Raw genomic sequence first — 11,861 nt, 5'->3', positions numbered from 1 at the left:
ATCTTTATACGTTGTGATATATAATATTTTTCTGTTATTTATGCATTTTTGCGTACGAACGCAATAAATTTTCTCTAATGCTACTTCTTTATCGACAACTCGTATGTCACTATTTTTGCTGATTCGTATATCGTATAACTTGGGATTTTTCAAGTTATATCAAGGAAAAGCACACTGATATTTTAACGTTAGTATTTTGCAACTTTGCAACTTGAATATTCTGTATTAAATGCAACACAACGACATATATAAATATATTATAAACTAAAGAAAAACGAATAATTTCATTAGAAAATATTGATGATTTCGAAACAAATTTCTAACTTCATGTGACAACAGATGTTGTGTTCAGATATTGTTAGAGCTTACGAAATCAATGTTAAACAATGTTATCCGAACTCGAATCCCTTTATAAAGTGCCATCACTAGTCTGTTTATTTTGTACACGAAATAAACATTTTCAAAGTTGTCAAGTCACAAAGACTTGTCTTTATTTGCAACTAAATACATCATTTTTCTTTTGAGGAGAAACAATTTCAAATGTGAAATATTTTTATTTATTTTGTATTCTTCATAGGAGAATCATAATTATTCAGGTCCATGTTATTAATATATACTGCTATTATAATGTGTATAAGGAAAGTTCTCGTATTAAATACCATTTCTAATAAATTGATTTTATGATTACCGATTTTCCAATTGAATGTCAATTAACAGAGACGGTTCTCCTTCGCTTTTTAAACTTTGCCGAAAAAGTTGTGCATGTTGCCATGCGGAATCACCTTGACCACCGGAAACTTTCGCCCTAATAATCAGTTTTATCGATCCCTTCAACTCTTCTGTATAATAGTTGGTACAATCATTGATAGGAAATATAGTTGATTTAGTTTGGTCCGTTTTATCAAAAAACCCTTCTATTTCCCAGGATATACTAGCCTCGTGAAATACTTTTACTAAAGCTTTTAAACTAACGGTCTTAATGCATAAATTTTGATTCGATACTACTAAATTCCATTCTACTTTGCCACAACCAGTTCCTGGAGAACGAGCTAAATATACCATTTTCCAATCGTGTTCTAATTTACGGAATATTCCACCTTGTGTTTCGTACACCCCATGCTGCCAACCAGATATATTTTCTATTACTTCACAATCATTATTTATTACCCTGTATTCATCTTGAACGACAAAATAGCATAAGTGGAATGTATCGCCGTACTTTGAAACATCCCAAGAATAATTAGCCGTCACGTTTGCCTGAAAGATGCGGTAAATATTACCATGTTTTAATTAAACCAAATATTTAATTTCTAATTTCATACTTGGGAAATCTCTCCTCGCGCTAATTTCCACTCGTAAGAACCAGTGGATCGTCCTTGATAATTATTATCATCGTCATCAGAATTTTGTCCTTTGGGCACATGTAACAATTCCACGAGTTCCATGAGCCTTCGTTTTATTACGTACTGTCTACGAGAAGGACTATAATTGTGGGAAGATTGACGATATTTATTTAACGATTCAATAAATTCTAGTAATTTAGTTTCAGAACAGAGTTTTCTTCTTTTCAATACACCTGGTAGATCGCGTGTATAACGCCAAGTAACATCTTGTATCTCATCTTTTGAAAATGCGATAACATACGTTAATTTCTTTTTCCAACCTTTTTCATACATCAATGGCCGATCCATGACGTCCTCGCATGGATCTACGTGAATCCATCGTTTTTCACGCATGGACCACACCTAAAATATCAACATCCTATTGTCAATATAATTTTTTCATGGGTGTAGTCATTGATGAGTATCAGGACGACGAAAATTTCTGCATTAAGAATTTGTTTATCATAGAGTACCTTTCAATATATTTTTCATTAATATAAGGGCAGTGGTCATTACACACCTCTGTCCAAACGTGATCTGTTTCATCATGTACAAATCTTGCATCGTATCCTAATGCTCTACAGAATAGTGTGAATACATTAGCCCATTCTCCGCAACGTCCGCGTCGTGAAATTAACAATGGTTCTGGATCACAATAGCGCGGAAATTTAACCATCGTTCCACAATTAGGACATCTAAAGTAATATTGATTATGCTTATTATTATTTAAGTAATAATAATCATATCAAATTAATTGAATGTCGGAATATATTGATTTACTTTTGTATTTCTATCCGCGAACATCTAGGATCATGAGACTCTACTACCATCTCATATTTACATTCTGAGGAACATGTAGAACACTTTAGACCCTCCACCCATGAAAAAAATTCATATTTAAACCAATGCAAAAGTTCCATTAGAAACAACTCTTTTACATCCTCTATGTCATCTTCAGTGTATTCCTTTTTGGTAGTCTTTTCCTTTTCAGTTAATTTCATATGCCTATAAGAGAAGATTTAATGTATGAAATACATTATCAACTATAGTGTTTCATCTGTAAAGAGTTATTACTTTTGTAGTTCTCTCATCCTTTTCATTGTTGCAAGTTCAAGCTCTGCAAATGGTATTATTTTTCTTGCCTTTTCCTGAAGTCTTTCATCTTCGTATCTCAGAACACTTTTAGAACGTACTATAATCCCTGTTAAAAATTCTTTCTCTCTTTTACTACACGTTTGAGGTAACAAATCATAGGCTGCAGATTTATCGGTATGGACTTTTGAAGAATTTGCTTTGATCGCATTTTTGGCAAGCAGACTTTCCAAAGCTTGTAGCTTTGTTAGAGGTACTTCTTGCGGTAAGGAGAGACAGTCAGTGGCCTTTAAAATAAAAATTTATATAGCAAATTTCCTTGTTTGTCATTAATCAGCCTAATACAATTACCTCAACGAAACCAATATCAAACAGACATTCCATAGCACCAGTGGCAGGAAGTAATTTCTGTATAACTAAAGGATCGTCGAGCAACACCTTTCTATATTGTTTGTCATTTGGATGTGACAAAATATTTTGACAGATAGTTAACAATGCACCCTCGGCATCGTTTCGTATCTGGTTCTCGTTTTCTTTCAACAGTTCCAAGCATTGTTGTAAACTCTTATCCATAATTAAACTGCGTGAAATATTAACAATGACACGTGTAAATTCACATGAAACGCGTTAACTCATCGAGCGTGCTGCTTTTGCGTACACTGTTTGTTAGCAAGAGAATGTCTAGCATACAATGAACAAATGCTACTAATGAATATTCTAAGAATCTATACCTTCCAGCGATAAGATAAGTAGATGCTACGCAATCAAATGATGCATTTTCTTATCGCATTCTACTATATCGATTGGGGTCGGTATTACAGATTCGATGCCATTTATTAGGTTTCAACGACTTGTTAGTAGATGGGGCTAGTAGTGCCACTTTGTGGCGGAATCATTTCAAAAGGGTTATTACTTTATTATCAACAAAAGCAGAAAATGAAAGGAAGCCTTTTCTCGGTGGTGCTTAATCAATTACCATTTTCTTCTTTAAATTACAACCTTGGATACTTAGAATTATATATTTTGAAGATATCGCTACTTTTTCTAAGGGTGGAACTTTTACATTTGAAAAGTTATCAAGGAAGAATACCACTTTTATAAAATAATAAATAGTGTAATTCGCAAAGATTCGCTTTCAAAGAAATGTGAAAACGAAAAAGAAAGGTTTACTTTTCCCCCTGTGTTAATGGCAAAGGTAAAGCTGTAGATTAGAAACACAATTTCCGAATGGATCCTTCCGCGTTTCCCTTTAGCGGCCGCATTATGGCCTGATTTTCTACAACATTACTTTCTTTCAAACTCCGGACAATCAGTCGAAAGTGGAGCATCCTTTTGTTCCATTTTTTGATTATGTACAGCTGCCAGCATCGCGTTCTTAAGATGGCCAACTTTCGTCGAACGAATACATTCATTCTTGTCCCTGTAAACTTGGAATTTTCCTGGATCCATTCGCGGATCGACGCTGTTTTAATTCGACCCCTTTATTTCAACGATCTCTTTAAGAACGTACAAACGAAGATCAAACTATACTATACGTTTCAAATATCCAAGAAGATTATTCCTTTCATTTTCTTTTAAAATGCCGGATAAAGAGTTTTAATCATGGAAGTACATGAAATTACACGTTAAACAATGATATCGCTTTGGCAGGGAGTTTTTCCGCGCGGTGAATTTCTCGGTGAAATGATGAAATTGAATGTGCATGGGAATAAATTACCGAGTTCACGCGGAAATAAACTTGATGGACAAATACGATGTCCGAGCGTCGACGGGCGCAGATGTTTGCGCTCGTACAATTTTGCTGATTCCGCGAAACTTTCGCGAGATATTTACTTTTCGTTGCGACGCGACGCTGATAATTGAATGGGACGACGAGACTATTTAATGCGAGCGAAAACTGTTTTGCCATCCGTTTGAAAATGTTCAGTAGCGATGTTTTGATTAGCCAGCCGCGAAACATGGAAATTTTATTCTGTAAAAGTAGCACCAGTAGAATTCTTTTGATTCCTTAACAAGGGCTCTTCTGATCTCCTTAATTGCGCCAAAGGTGTCGAGAAAGATTTTTCTTTTATTTTTTTCCTTTTCTGTTGAACATAAATTCGATCCAGTCGGCGGAATGGTTATCGATCAGAAGCGATTACGAGCTCTCAAGGTAACCGCGAAACTTCCCGTTGCTACGATCGTTAAATACGGCAAATGAAATAATGGAGGAAGTTTTACAGGGTATAGAGTTCAGGAACAATATCGCTTTTAGAAGGCAATATTTCAACAGCTCGTAAAGTTCCTCTGACGTATCGTTAATCGGTTCCCGTTTCGAGCGAGCGTTTTTATTGAAAAACCAGCTGGCTACCTTCTAAATAACGTTTATAAACGTTCTGCGAATTCACCGTGTGCGTGAACTTTTTATATTTCTATTCATCAGCTCCATTTAGAAACGGTTGATTAAAATTTCAAAAAAAAAGGAATTCCAATCTACGTTAAAAACGTTGAATATCTGTACTGAAATGAAATATAATCGGGAAATTCGACTAACTGTCAAAAAGAAAGCATTTGATTTTCTAAAGTGCGAACGGAAATGAATTCTTTTCAATGACAATAGAATTAATTGAAAATTTTTTTATTCAGGGTTGGTGCTTAATAATTCCCGGCGTTCGTTTACGCGATTTCTGGCGCGAGAAGATGAAAAAAGAAGGAAAGATGGTGTAGCAAGAGAAAAAGGTACGAAGGAGAGAGACTCCTCTCCGTGGCGCATAATAATCCGCTCCCATCCGTGGCCCCAACAATGAAGATCGATAATTCGAAAGGGTCGAGTAGCCATGCCGTTGAAAAAGATTCGCGAAGCTAACGGAAATCTCGCAGCCAACCAGCAAAGAACACATCGAGACGGTGTGCGGTCGTATTTCAAAGGATTTCACGACAATTCCGTTCTTCGCGAGAGCTTTGTTATCGCCTCGCCTTCTCTGCGGGTACCTGTTCGCTTTCGTCCCGTTTCTTCCGTCAGATATTCTAGGTCAACGCTGGCCAAACTGAACTTTTCACCTTGGAATTTGATCAGTCGACTAGAAATGTCGAAAGTTTCGCGAAGAAATTATCGTATCCTTTGCATTCCCATATTGCTACCTTGAATTTCTATTCTCCTGAATTTTCAGACAATGACAATTGAAATTAATTATACTTGTATCTCATCGAAAACCGGCTTTATCGAGCATCCTTGAAAAATCAGTAAGCTTCGAAATTTAAAAAGAATAAAAAAAAAGAAGAAATCTTTCAATGTTTCGCGTGTGATTGAGTATTAAAGCGGCAGCTCGTCTTTGTACTATCTAAAATTCGATATTTCAATTTCCGACAAATAGCCCTGGCTAAGGTTCATCCACTCATTCTGCCACCGATAAATTTTCAATATCCAGCCCTCTATTGTGCGCTAGCCTGAGACCTCTTCATCCACGGGACATTTTCATTCGTTTTGCACAGGTGCCGGGTACACGTGTACACACGCTCGTTAATGTCAAACGTTGTTTTGCATCTCAAACGATGCTTACAGCTGGTTCGACGAGTTTGCCTCGTGATCGACAAGACGTTGATATTCGTGGAAAAAAGAGGATAAAACCTGTGGTACACAGCGGGGTTACCCAATCGAATCAGTCTTCTTTGATGATTTTAATTTCGCGACAGTGGGTCCTCGAGAATCCACAAAATTTTATTCAAATCACGGAATGATATCCATTTCGTAAAGAAAATATCCACGTATCCGGTTGAAAGCTAGTTCTAGTAAATGCTGTTGATGTTAGCCGAATAATCTAGTTTAAGACGGTGATGGAAACTTCAAAGGTGATAGCACGTCCTCCTCCTCACTTGAGATAGTTGACAGGTCGATGTGCAAATAAAACAGCGTCGTTGCTCGAGGAATCGTTACCGAGTGTTCATCGTGTCGAGTGGCTCGAGGAACGTGTTATTAGTGTACATTAATTCGCGTATAATAAGCTCATTAAATCTTCTTATTCGAGCAAGTTGAAGAGGCGCTGCTTCTCCTCCACTTTTTTCCCCTCGCGTTTTCTTCTTTTTTTTTTCTCTCTCATCGCGGGACTTTTGAATGGCGTTTATTAGGGCCACGACTTCGCATCGGAAACTACTTCGAGGCTGTAGTAACATCGCGGCAGGATCATTAAAACGGGGGTAAAATTACTGTGCCTCAACAAAGTTCCAACGTAGAATGTTTTTTTTTTTCCCCGGAAGGGATTCTTTTCTGTCGAGTGCCATTCACTTTTCGATGGCGACAATATATTATTGTCGGATTGTAATTTTTGAAATACTTAATTCTGTTGAAATTATTATTATTTCCTATTTTCCGTTCAAAAGTTAATATTATTACGGTACACAGGCACATTTCAGAGGGTGGAAAGTTTTCGAGTCGGTAACTGGAACACGGGAGCCGAAACAATAACTCGGAGGAAATTAATTTGAGTCAGCCAGTGTTTCATCGAAAATGCATCGAAAAGCGTTCGTATAAAGAGGGAAGTGTACCACCCCCCGTAGGGTTAAATCGAATATCACTTGAACGTATCTTTTGTCGAACGCTGGCATTCGCAATCAAGTTATTTACAGTCCGAGGAGCAGAGCTCTATAGTCACTGGATAACCTCTTTTCTAGATCTTCCTCGTAATAGGGTTTACGTAATCTCTGGTAATAAACGAATCCATTTTCTCGTAAATAGATTTCGTCTAACCTTTCCTTTTGATCCGTGCCCTTTTATGCCCCCCTATCGTTCATCGAATGAAACTTGTACTCGGTGAAAATTAGTAAAATTATAGGAAACGTAAGTTTACACGGAATGAAATTGAAAAATGACCGAAAACAGAGAGGTGAAGCGTTAATGCCCGAGGCTCAGGTGCGGGAAGATACACGAAAAACGGAAATATAGAAGGAAAGAGGAAAGATTTGTCGTGTACAAGGGGAAATAAAAAGTCTTCAAGCTACGGAAATATAAGGGAATAGAAAATGAAACCCGGATACGAAAGCAATTCCGTGGGAAGAGGGAGGAAGAAAGAAAGGGACGTTGAGACAAGTATGAAGATTATGGAGACATCGAAGGTGGAGCAATAAATCTGTCGAGAAACGTCTTCAGAATTTGCAGTTGGATTATAAACCGATATTTCATCAAGATTTTTTTCTATATTCAACAGAATTTTCCATAATTTCATGATAAAATTGAAAATGAAGCTCAATAGTGATACTGCAAGTAGTATAGATCAATGCTTTCGCATCCAATTTCAATTTTTTCAAAATATCACAATATTACACGATAGTACGCTTTGAGAACATATATTATAATTATAAGTTCATCGTTGTTTGTTGTTTTACAAGCTCCGACAGCTTTGAAGTCCTGTGCAAGTAGTACAAGTCAACGGTTATGCAGCCACCTTCTTCTCCTCAAATATTTTGATACTATCTAACGAAATGCTTTGAAACTAAACATTACAGTCATTAACCCACTGTCGTTTGTTGTTTCACTAAACTGCACCTTTGAAGTTGCAGTAAAGTAGTGCGAATCAATGGTTTTGCATCCAATCTCCCGAGTTCCATAAATATTTCAAAGCAACACGACAGTGTACTCTGGTAATAAACGGTGTTTAATCATTGATTCACCGTTGTTTGCTACCTTACAAACTCCTGCAACTTTGAAGTTACCGAAAGGTGGAGGGAAGAGGAGGGACGGGTATGCATGGAAGATTGCATACAACCGTGTGTACTTTGCGTTATAGAGAATATTCGATACAAACGTTGTTGTAATAACTCGCCGATAGTCGATCATGCAAAATTCAACAATATTTTTGCAATGTAAAGTTTGAAAACGCTGACACGAAAATCCATCACTCACGTACGTGTACAAAATTCGTATCAGGAATTTTGATCGAACTTCAAATCGCGCCGGAGGATCGTTTCTCGATAAAGAAAATTTGATGTTTTAATTGCCTATCACTGACGATTAATTGATGTTCATCAATTGATGAATGTTTGTCAAACAGTGAAAAGTTTCGAAAGATGAAAAAGTTGAAAGAACTTGAAAAGTCGGAAAAGAAAAAGAGGAAAGTTCGATGAAAAGTAACGGGTAAAGGAACAACGACGAACAAAAGTGTTGCTCTAATAAAGTAGCCGCGTTGTTTAATCATTATTCCGGTGGAATATTTTTGCAATCAAGATGGTTATAAATTTTTCAAGATTTAACGAACCGTATTATCACCCCACGGTTCAAGCATCGTGTCGTAGGCCTCTGGTGTGTGAAGTTTACGTAATAAATTCAACTTTGCCATCCAAACAACTCATACAATATTCAACGCTGACCTACAATCTGTTCATCATTTGAATACCATGTCACGGACGTAACAACATCCACTTTTGCACGGATTTCGTTATGATAATTCAGATCGTTGATACTGATAACAGATTTAACAGATTGATCATTCATCCCGATTATTAGATTCATTGCACTACGAATTACTCTGATACCGGTGATACCATATTGATTCGACAGATCAATGAACATCTGTATGCACTTGATTATCAAGTGAAAATATAAAGAAATTGTAAAACGAAGTTAATTCTTTTTATAGAATTATATTTTTAATTGTTCGTTTGAACAGATATTTAAATGGTTGGTTGAAAAGTTTGTTGAATACTCTTGGCTGGCTGAAACAATATATATATATATAACGTTTCTCAGACAAAAAGCGTTTCGACCACGCTCGAGGTGTTCCATAGAAGCGTAAGAAATATTTTTCCAAAGGATTTCGTCTGAGTAGAAGTTTGCGCATTATTTCTCGGCTTTCTGCCGGCATGACCAGAGAAAACGGGCAAGAGGGATTTTATCCCGGACTCAGTCATGTGCAACAAAAGGGTATTGATATGGGCCGTGCTTGTGAAACGGGCCAATAGCTGTGGCCGCCATTGTCACCCGCGGCCAGATCTATACCGAAGATATCTCTTGTATTCTTCCAACTACAAATTCCCCTGGTCAATTTTTCTCCCATCCTCTATCTCGCTTGTGAAACGTGTCTTTACACTTTCAGCCAACCAACCGGAGATTTTCAACCATCATCTAAACTCTTTATCAACATTTTTTAATTTTTCTCTTTTTCAGAATTTTTAGCCAATTGTGAAGAGTGTACAGAACTGGGAAAGTTATTTCACATCATTATTCATCATGTTTATGCATCGCGAACGTCATAATTGATAAGTACTGCTTGCATCGCGAGGAGATAGAAAAAAACACGGGATCGCCTGATGCATGATCAATGATAATTATTAAAATTCTAGAAATTCGTCGTAAATTGCAACGCATGAATCGCTTGTCACGGCTTATTCATTGAGTGTTGATGCAAAGGGATTATCTCTCTCTCGAGCGCGATACCGAGTCTTCCGGTTTCGTCGGTAGCTCAGCGTCCAAAATAAACATCGTCTTTGGAATTCACGTTCTGATCTTCATACACTCGGGAGTCTACACTTGCCGAGGTCGGAAACGGCCCAGGATCGACATCGGCGTCGATCCTAGCACGCGAGGGGGAGGACTTAACGACCAGAGAAAAGCCCAGTACTTCAGCGGATCTCTTGAAGCGGACCACCTTCGTGTATTTAAAGAACGTGGTAAACTTTAGGAAAGGCGAGCCTTTGAATTCCTCAGCGACAAAACTCGCGGCTCTTTTTCCACCTCGAGTCCAATTAAACGCGATAATTTGGATGAAATTGTGCGCGGCGATGGCGAGAATCTGAAAAGACGCTTCCTGTCGAAGTTTCTGAATTTTCGAGTATTAGAATATTCAAGGAGAAACTGGAGGAAGATGGTAACGAGCAAAGATTAGCTCTAAAGAGGTAAAAACGAACAGGTAGCTGGAACAAAAGGATTAACGCGTCGAGGAAGAAGCGGAGAACGATCTAGGCCACGATAGATAACAACGATCTAGAAACGGGGCCGGTAGATATATCTGGTAAAAACAATTTATCCCGATACAAATTCCCGGCACAGATAACGGAGTGCACTCTTGACCCCGATAAAAAAAGAAATGATACGCCGTGACGACAGAAATTGCTGGCCTAGCTTCTTCTTCTCTCTCTACACTGTCATTGTCGTTGCTTTCAGAACGATCGTGCTGTTTGTACGAGTTACTCGAGCCGTGAACGCCGGACTGCACCCTGTTCCACTGCTTTATTTCATTGTACGGTGGTGAAAAGTTATGGGGTACGGGGTCTTATAGTCTTCCGGGGGTTCGCGGGAGATACGCTGGTGTCGTCGACCTGGCAACGAGAAAAAGCATCCGACCCCGGCTAATAAATCGTTGAATAATTGTTCAACAACCTCCGTACGCTTTGTTCCACCAGAGGATTTGTCAATTGTGTTTCTCTGACTCGTTTCTACAGGTTGTGATATTGATTTGACGAAACATAGAAGAGAAGTTTGTTCACAGGAAGGATCTTCGTTTCGAAATTTCAGTGAAAGGTAGGCTCTTCTCATAATGTTTCATTAAAACGAAGTCACTGACTATAATACGTAAAAATATTAGCGCTAAAGGTAGAAATATACCAGAGTCGTAACTTTCTCAGAGCCCATTAAAGGCTTCTATCCCAGAAAAAGTTTTTTTTTGTCTCCCGGAAAGTTTCCTGGCGTCGTTCGTCAACGAAAGGGCACCGTGGAAGAACTTTATCTCTCACACTTGCCTCGAATACAGCTACTAACTCCTGATACAAGCCATACCATACGAGATATCTCGGTCGGTCGTTGAGCATGGTCGTGAAATATCGTTCGTTCCCTCCTCTTTCTCATCGACTGTGCGTCTTTGACAATAATTTCTTCCCGTTTCAAGGTCCGTGGGGAAACGACGAGAATGGGACTTCAAGTTCACTGCTTTTATCTAGCCTGCCTTCTGCTGGTCGCGTCGATGCCTCTGTCCGAAGGATTCTTCCTACCGGAGAAGCCTCTGCTCTTTAGGACGTTCGAGGAGAGGTTGAAGGACATGGGAGAAAAAATCGGTGACACGGTCAGGGAGAAACTGAACTTTATCCTCGAGCCACCGTGGGTGCAAACGACCACCACGAGTACCACGACCACCGAGGAACTTGATATGGATACCGATGTTGAAGCTGGTATCGGGGAAGAGAGGCAGATCATCATGGCACCCATCAGGTGTCCTCCTAATCATGACTACGCGAGAGGAAGATGTCGTAGAAAACTTCGTTGACTGCTTCCTATTTATAATACAAGTTGTTACAGAAGGTGTAAAATTATCAGTATGGATCCTAATATTCTTGTGCTGATATTTGAAGGGTTTCGTGTACTCCAAAATGACTCTATAAAAATGTACCTGCTTTCTCTTTCATATTTTACTCATCTTGGGTTAT

At 38.3% G+C, this 11,861-nt stretch overlaps 2 protein-coding genes across 3 annotated transcripts; one reads left to right on the top strand and one right to left on the bottom strand.

The window, feature by feature from the left end:
- Positions 1 to 451: 451 nt before the first annotated feature.
- On the bottom strand, positions 452 to 3,213 carry LOC114873701 (peptide-N(4)-(N-acetyl-beta-glucosaminyl)asparagine amidase). The gene is made up of 6 exons (XM_029182308.2): positions 2,826 to 3,213; positions 2,457 to 2,761; positions 2,163 to 2,387; positions 1,903 to 2,077; positions 1,323 to 1,745; positions 452 to 1,257 (listed from the first exon to the last, which is right to left on the bottom strand). Exons 1-6 carry the CDS (start codon positions 3,045 to 3,047, stop codon positions 685 to 687), a joined length of 1,923 nt encoding a protein of 640 aa, XP_029038141.2. The 5' UTR covers positions 3,048 to 3,213; the 3' UTR covers positions 452 to 684.
- A 6,463-nt stretch (positions 3,214 to 9,676) lies between these two features.
- On the top strand, positions 9,677 to 11,823 carry LOC114873717 (secapin-like). Of its 2 annotated transcripts, XM_029182341.2 has the most exons (3): positions 9,896 to 10,453; positions 10,606 to 10,962; positions 11,327 to 11,823. In XM_029182341.2, exon 3 carries the CDS (start codon positions 11,348 to 11,350, stop codon positions 11,699 to 11,701), a length of 354 nt encoding a protein of 117 aa, XP_029038174.1. In that variant the 5' UTR covers positions 9,896 to 10,453; positions 10,606 to 10,962; positions 11,327 to 11,347; the 3' UTR covers positions 11,702 to 11,823. The 2 variants fall into 2 exon arrangements, with proteins under 2 accessions (XP_029038175.2, XP_029038174.1); XM_029182342.2 differs by lacking the exon at positions 11,327 to 11,823 and having other exon boundaries at positions 9,677 to 10,112; positions 10,606 to 10,960.
- Positions 11,824 to 11,861: the final 38 nt, after the last annotated feature.

Source organism: Osmia bicornis, chromosome 8 (genome assembly GCF_907164935.1).
Source record: "Osmia bicornis bicornis chromosome 8, iOsmBic2.1, whole genome shotgun sequence".
Lineage (NCBI taxonomy): Eukaryota > Metazoa > Arthropoda > Insecta > Hymenoptera > Megachilidae > Osmia > Osmia bicornis.
The sequence above is the reverse complement of the archived record's forward strand: the minus strand, read 5'-3'. Positions and strand labels throughout refer to the sequence as shown.